Genomic DNA, 8,551 nt, shown 5'->3' on the forward strand with positions numbered 1-8,551 from the left:
TGAGATGTCTCTTTGATGATTTTGTTTCAGATTAGCAAAGTCCACGCTCACTCTGATCCCTCTGTTGGGAATCCATCAGATGTTCTTCATATTCGTCACAGATGAAACAACGTCTAGCACCATCACTCTTCGGCTCACCAAGCTCTTTGTCGACCTTTTCTTCTCCTCTTTTCAGGTTAGGATTAAGGAGAATTTCATAAAATACTTTTTTCAACAAGTTAACGTCAAACAAAAGAATAATTAATTTGCTTCTACACCAAACGTAATGAATAAATATCATCCAAGTGTTTTAGAATGGGGACTGATTAATCCATGATATATCCAAAGTTATAATTAGTTTCTTTGCTGAGTTTGTGTCTTTGCTCCTATCCCCGCTATAGTACCAGACACATTAAGAAAAATAGTCAAATTTGTTTGTTTTAAGATTTAAGAAATTTCTTTTTGAAAGGTTGATCAGTACAGGCATTTCCATGACCAAAATTCTGTAATATTTTGGGGCACATTTTGGTGATTCAGCTCAAATTCACATCCTGATTTCACATTACAACATCATGGAAAGGAATAATGGCAACTATAGCAATGATCATGCTTTGACGTAAAAAGTAAAAATTGTCCCAGTACCCGTACATCAGTCTATCTGTAGTTACTGGACTAATAAACACTCTAACAAACAGAACATCCAAGGTCAGCCAGTGCTTCACCTCCTGGTCTCAGCTCTAGTCGTGCTTACGCAGCTTGCGGCACTTGAACCTTCATTTGTTGCCAATTAAAAAGTGCAGCCTTCCACTTGGTGTCAGGATGCATAACATGAGACTACATGCTGTCTGTATGGCTAACGGGCTGTGACTGGTGATGATGACATAATGACAGTGACCTTTGGCCCCAGAGACACATGATGAGAACCACCAACAGTGGCTTGTTTTGACGAGGGGATGGGCGGAAAGTCAAACTCATTACACACTGTCTGCTCTGGGACTCATTTTAAGCATTAAAAGCAAATGTGCGTCATTACACCTTGCACTAATTAAAATGAATGAACAACAACAGTGTTCATTGAGCCACAGTGCTCTACCTGTGCCTACGGCTGCCTTAGCCACAAACTGACAGAAGCGAGGCTCAGACTACGACCGACACTCATGTACCACTTGTATAACAGGCAATGTGAGTTAAGTGTCTTGCCTAAGGACACAACAACAGAACTTAGTGTGAAATCAAACCTCTGACCTTTGTGTACTGGACAAGTGTTCTAACCACTGAGCCAACTCTTCCCCCACGGCTTATTCTGTCACAAAATATCCAGTTTATTTTCAAAGCGCTTCCCATAGTGAAATATAAAATCAAGCAAATTGAAAATACTTATTGATATAGTATACTATAATAAAAAAAAATCTATTAAAAAATAAACAACAGAAAAAAGGCTAGGAAATTAGTTCAAATCACCATAGTCAAAGGGATTCCCTGGTTAAATGCTAGTTTAAATTGAAACTGAAGTGAAATCATCACATATTAACTTTTAGTTTATTTCTCCACAGGGTCTGTTGGTGGCCATTTTGTACTGCTTCGTTAACAAAGAGGTAAAGTAAACACAAACATGATTCCCTCTTGCATTCGATTACTAAACATACCAAAGACACCTATTTATCCAGCATGCTTTGCCTGCTGTGACAAAGATGGAGTTCCCATTGAGAAGAATTTTTGCTGTAAAATGAATGTGGCCTGTGTGATATTCAAAGGGCAGGGCAATGTTTTATTCATGTGGAAAAAGTTTGATGATACAATGTCAAACTTTGAAGATTTATTTTCACAATTTTGACAGTGACTTGCTCTTGCGTTTATATTTCACTTTATACAGCAATTCTCCATTACACTGCTGCATGTCAGAATACATTTGGCCTGTTATTTGTTCAGCCCACATACCTGCCAGTTATAATATTAATACAGCTTTGCCATTAGCAGCTGATCATTATGCAAATTGGTCAGTCTTGGGTCTCTAAGCAAAATCCAATAGGAGTTTGCATGCTACTGTGGGTCTGGCTCTCTTTAACTCTTAATTTCCAAACACATGGAACTCAGACTAGATGAAGGGGTCAAATATGTGGAAAAAATAATATGGCTGCAAGAGGTTGTCTGTTTATAAGTGTCAAATTAATTAGTGGAAGAAAACTGTCTCACCAAAGAAAAATGCATAAATAAGTACACTGCTAATAACCACCTGGCTGACAATGAACCAACGTCACTTCCTGGTTTGCAGATTATAAAAATGCTTTATAATTAGATGTAGACAGCGCACAGTGGTCGGACCAGTGCTTTGGCCGAAAGAGCTGCTTTTTAGGGTTATAGTCTTCTAGTAGTTAATTTAATTAATTGATCCATTGTCTCTTAGTCGACCAATTTTTTTTTTTAGTCAACTAATGATTTTATTTAGATTATAAAGGGGCTGTCACACCTTGACAATTTAGCCAGGGTATGCCGACATATGAAAATTTTTTGGAAAATATGCTGGCATAATAAGTTAGTAAGTAATAACAGTAAGTAATAATAGTACGTTTTGCATATAATAATAATAATAAGTATATATATATTTATACATATGTTTTGTATAAGTTATGAGCACGTTGAAGCACGCTGCCATACATCGACATACAGTAAGGTCAGTGTATGCTTGTGGGCCATTAGTTGTAGGTAAGTTATGCAATTGTTGACACGTTCACACACCTTAATTGTAAGTTACTCCTAATTATCCAAACACGTTGAGATAATGTCTAGCGTAGCCATAACTTATGAGTAACGTGCTCTGAACCTATGTGTAACTTATATCAAAATTACCTCCAAAGCTTATTGACGTATGCAGACATATTTGACATGTTCCAATGACCACAGAACTTACTGAACGTGTTTCTAACTTACAGTTACCGTATTATGGCGTATTGGCAGCGTGTAGGGAAATTGGTATATAAACCTGAGGAAACCGTCAGTACTCCTCCAGACTTCATGCTTTAGAGTTGTCTTCAGCATGACGCTGATTAATGTTGCTACTGCGATGTCTAATGCAGTTATGAATCATCAAGAGGTAGGCTTTTTATAGGCGACGACAAGAGAGCGTCGGCGATACACTACCATGCTCTATGCATAAGTTAGACTGTCATTGGGCATAAGTTGTGGACGCTGGCAGCACGCTAAGCATTAGTTGGTATAAGTTATATATAAGTTATCAAAATGTTCTATATAAGTTACGAATACGCTATGTATACGCAAAAAATTGAAAAAAAAAAAAACAAAACACTAATTGTTCAGCGTATGCCAGCTTTTTACGGAAATTGCGGTACGTCAGCATACACTGGCTAAATCATCAAGGTGTGACAGGGCCATAAGTAGAGACATTTCAATGGTGATCATCTGGACTCTGTTTTTGAGATCAAGACATTTCAACTTCCATCCAGAAGCCATTTTACACTGATAGCCATCCCATTGCCAACTACAAATTTTACAGTATATCTGTCCTAGGCCAAGACAATGTTTACTTTATGACATGAATACAATTGCATAAAGCACTTTTAATTGCCGTCAAATAGCTGAAACTGAAGTTGATATTTTCTGTGGCACAAACATTCAAAGTTTGCCTTATGAAGCCGTAATGTATTCTTTAATTTCAGGTTCAGTCAGAGATCCTAAAGAAGTGGAAACGTTGGAAACTGGGCAGGAATATCGAGGAGGAATACCGACATACGTACAGCAACACGCCCAACACCAAGACCGGTAGCCTGTTGCACCACGTGGCTCCCCTCCCGGAGACCACCACCACTCTGTGCAGCCCCGAGGAGAGACGCATGCTGGTCCCTGGCACCCACAACGGCCTGGACAACAGCAAAGACCCCTGCATATACCCCCTACAGGAACGAACATCGGACAGGGGAAGCTGTGAGGATTGAGTGGATATGGCAAACTGCCCCATGAAGTGTGAAGAGGTGAAAAGAGCGCATCAAAAAAGACCATTTCAGTCCTTGTTCTGAATGTTGGAATAGAAAACAGAAAAGACCACAACACTGGGAATGCGCTGTTTGTATTGTCAGTGAGGACATAGACCGCTGCATGCTGAACAACGCCATTAAAGATATTAAAACAGATGAGCCATTTTATTTCATTTGGAAAACCATAAGAGTTAAACTATGTGAAACCTCAAATTTCGAGGAAAGACCTTTCAAATGTCTGAGCAGTATTGTGGTACCAGAGACAAGGATGACTACAATCGACCAAACGACAGACCTTAAGAACAGTGGAGAATTGTATTTTCCAGCTTTGCTCTATCTGTAAATGTGTTAATAGGAAAAATAGAAAAATAAGTTATGTATGTAATGTGTACCTCATGCACAAAGGTGAACTGTGTTGCTCAAGCAGTCCAATGGGAAATTGGCAGCTGCTCTCCCTAGGTCATTCCTGGCATGACATGAAAGGAGGTCATGGGATGTTATGGGATCAAATATACATAAGCTACAATGATCATGGCTTTACTTAGTTACGTGGTGTACAAATAGGTAGTAGTTTATATGTGAACGTCTCATTCAAATGCGGACAGTAACAGCATGTTTTGGCAGCGATTTGTTCAGTTTTTTTTCCTCTTCATGCTAATGTACCATATACTATAAGCTCTGGTTACGTTTATGCAGCTAAGATTCGAAATCCACCCTGATGCAAGCAGATAGAGAAAATCCAGCTCTTGATTCAAGGTTAAAAATAATCTTCAGATCAACCTGGCCCATAAAAGCATACATGCATAAAGGATAAGGGCAACTATAACTGGGATGCAACATGTCACCTATGCTAACCGGGTGTTAGTTTAAATATAGACTGGCATTTGACTCTGTGTGCTTAAGTTATTTCGTGAATCATTTAGCTCAGATCTGTGCGAGACGTCATTTTGATATCCTTGACAGAATAATAACTAATGCACTCTGCAGGCTGAACAAAAGTAGAACAAAAAATTAAACTATGGTAAGCAATTAAACATAAAAAGCAGTGGTACTTTCGCTAAGTGCTAGACTTTTTTTTTGTTGCCAAACTTAACGTGACTTTGTATAACTCTTTGCACAATGTTTAATTTATATTGGTGTTAGCGTTTGTTGAGGTGATTTCATTTGATTGATGTCAGTGTATTGATGACACACAGGTCTGTATGTGCGAGTGGCTATTTCTTTTGGGTATGAATGCTCTATCAGTATTTTCAGGTTAGACATATTTTGGAGATGAAATACAGCTTTGCCACTAGAGTGATGCCTTCTATTATTGTTGTTGTTGCAAGATCCATTCAGTATAGGAGCCACATACAGAGCATTCCCAGAAGGCATGGCATGGCTCAGATCCAATGTGGAAATTTATTCTTGTGTCAAAACTAGAAGTATAGAGATAAATTTACAACAAACAACGCCATGCAGAGAATAGCTTTGCATAACAACAAGGTGCTGGTAATGCAAAAATAATACGTTTTTTGTGTCATAAGGTGATCAGGAGACGCACTGAGGCTGCTGCTGCTCAAAGGTAAATGTTGTGTTTGAGCGATAATGCTACTTTGTATGGGTATAGTTAGTATATATTTGTAATTCTGTTTTAAAATAAAACATGTCTTTCAAGCTGTGACCGACCATGTGTGTATCGAAGCCAGCAGCTCGGGTCACTCCCCATTGTGGACCAAAGTGGTTCTGTCTGAATGTATTCACAAAAGGGCCCAGGTGGTGCATATTTTTCATTGTTCAAAAGTGTGCAGTATGTATTTGTTGTAAAAAAAAATAAATCCTTAACAAATGTGTTGCAGTTCATTTGAATATTGTGTCTGCTTAAAAATGTCCAAATACTGAAATAAATAAATAAATGATGTCAATGTATGTGAAAGGATGTTGTGTATTTAAAATTTCTAAATTTATGTGAAATATGAAGCTGTAAAAATGTAGGGGTATTTTTTACTATAAATATATGTTTTGTGACACATTAAAGGACCTATATTGTGCAAAATTGGCTATTGTGAGCTTTAAGCTCACAAATTATAATGTTGCTGCTTAATCCAAAACATACCCAGAAATATATTATGTTTCATTCACACGTTTGAGTTAACTTGTATTATTAGTCGGTCTACATAAATGCTCTGTTCTGTGGTAGTTTTCACATTATCAGCTACATTTTAATTTGGATTAGCAAATATGCAGGATTTGTTAAATGTGGGAATGAAAGAAAACATATCTTAGGGTATGTTTTTGATGAAGAAACAACATTATAACATAAATCAGAAAAATGCATGATATCTACCCTTTAAAATCCACAGTGGATTAGTCAAGTGAGGAGTGATGATTTATTTAAAAATAAAAATAAAAATGATGCATTGGTTTTAATTAATTTGCTCTCATTATCTTGAGAGTCCTAAAAGGTGCCATTTTATTGGACACCCCTTTTTAGGACTCTCAAGGTCATCTTGCGAGTAAAAAAAATATAAAATCACAAAGATACAAGGTAAAAATAAAAGATAGAGAGGACACAGGCGGAGACCTGACATATAATCGGTGGATGGATCCAGATATTACATTATTTTTGTAAACGGTTGTAAATGTAATCCTAATTCAAGGTTGAGGTCAGCTAAGTTTGCATATCTCTTTACTTCTAGTGTTCTATTTGTCTTGTGTGAGCATGAGATGGTCAGGTGGCCTTTTACAGATCAATGATAGCATTTTTAGTAGCAGTTTTGGAAAGGGCATGAGTGGGTGCTTTTTTCCTAAAGAATGCTGATCATCACATTGGTATTTGAGTCAAGGCTTAAGAAGTAATAGCAATCATTTTTAGAAAGTCAGAAGTCCTCAAAGCTTTCATTTTAAGTACAAATTCTACAGTACAACAAAATGACCTTTACACATTGTTCCACCATCAAGTTGCTGATAAATGGATGTTAAATGGTGTAGGCCTTCACATAAGATTCAAAAAAGACAAAGTGTACAGTGCAGGTTTATTCTTGTCAGGAATAATTTAACAGCCTCACATGGAGTTCAAGATGAAGGAATGCGCTCAGTCTCTTAGTGCACTTCATAATGCATAGAGTAAATGTATCAGGGGAAAGGTCAAAATAATGTACTTTATATTTTCTTATCAGCCCTGACATAGATACACTTGCTGCCAGTGCTCATCATTGTGTTGTGTATTTCTTAAATGCAATTAATTTTTTTTAACATTGTCATTTCAGAAAAAGACAGAGATATGAAGGTGGATGGATGGAGATGACATTTTAACAGTCTGACAAATCCCACCGAGCTGTGCACAAATAACACGCCTGCAAGATCATGCAAACAGAAAAGACTAGTAGTGCTTTTAATGTACATTGTGAGATTTTCATAAACATCTATTTTCTTATACCACTAGATAGATTATTTTAATAGCAGCTTTAGTGCAGAAATTATGCAAAGATGCTCTAATGTTTTGTAGTAGTTTTCCTATAGTTCAAGTTGTGTAAAATGAAGTGAAATTAAAACAAACGAACAAACAAAATGTCATGTTAAATTGAGCTGGTAAATTCAAATCAGAAGTTCAAGTTAATGTGTACACATAAAAGTACAACAAAATAATAATTCGTGAATATGAACATAACACTGACATCTTGAGAGTTATGTTAATGCAAACTAATGTGGCTTTAGTCACAAATGCTGACCTTTTGCAACCAGCCATACATAGGCCTATGGATTAGTGGAGCGGTGGGTAATATGGGTAAAGAGTCTTAACCACACAAAAAGTATGTGGATGGGCAAAGTTTGAAATGACAACATCCAGCTAGTGAACAAACCGATACCACACCAAAGTCTTGATTTATGTATTTATTTTAAGGATTTTTTTTTTTCATTTAATCTTATCTGCATGACATTTTGGTGTTGGTGTGTAGGACAGACAGGATAATTGGTTGTTCTGAGCTTGTATCCATCAGTCAGGTTTATAGAGCTCATTAGCCTTGTCTGAGCCAGGTCTTATCCACTCACCCAGCCAGCACTGGGTCCCTTGGGTGCCCACATGAGGCAGGTCATTGCGACCAAATCCAGCGTGTAACATAGACTCAGAAATTCCATCCAAACTGCTATTGCTGCTGTATAGTGTGTCAGCACAGCACCCTTCTTCCTTCGCTCACTCACGCTTGGCTCACGAACAAATTAAATCAACTTAATGTGGAATCTGATTAAAGCCATCAAACGCAGAATAGGCCCAATAAATCCAATCTGGCGGACAGTGTGGTGGTGACGGCGGTCAGAGCGGAAACACTAAATGAGTGACAGCATCAAAACAATGGTAGTGTGGTTACCTCAAAGGGCATTAGAGATATACAGTACAGTGTCATGGAGGATCAATCATGACTTGTTCTGATCAATATGTATATCTTTCATTCACTTCTATAGCTTTGGCATAGTTTTTTATCAATTCACTCTTTCAAGTAAAATACATACATATACAAAAGATCACCGTCAGTCAGTTCAGTTCAGTACGTCAATCATTCAAATCAACAGTGTGGTAATAAACTGAAATGCACTTACGGCTA

General features: G+C 37.4%; 1 protein-coding gene across 1 annotated transcript in view; it reads left to right on the forward strand.

Moving 5' to 3' along the window:
* The window catches only part of gcgra (glucagon receptor a), a 40,862-nt gene extending 36,006 nt beyond the window's left edge, over positions 1-4,856 (forward strand). Inside the window, exons 12-14 of the mRNA XM_020932494.2 lie at positions 31-175; positions 1,533-1,574; positions 3,654-4,856. Coding sequence (XP_020788153.1) covers positions 31-175; positions 1,533-1,574; positions 3,654-3,929 — 463 coding nt within the window. The 3' untranslated portion in view covers positions 3,930-4,856. The remainder of the gene's footprint in view (positions 1-30; positions 176-1,532; positions 1,575-3,653) is intronic.
* The last annotated feature ends 3,695 nt before the right edge of the window (positions 4,857-8,551 follow it).

This window comes from Boleophthalmus pectinirostris, unplaced genomic scaffold, assembly GCF_026225935.1.
Source record: "Boleophthalmus pectinirostris isolate CB_2022bp ecotype Guang Dong unplaced genomic scaffold, ASM2622593v1 HiC_scaffold_17, whole genome shotgun sequence".
NCBI classification, from domain to species: Eukaryota; Metazoa; Chordata; class Actinopteri; order Gobiiformes; family Gobiidae; genus Boleophthalmus; species Boleophthalmus pectinirostris.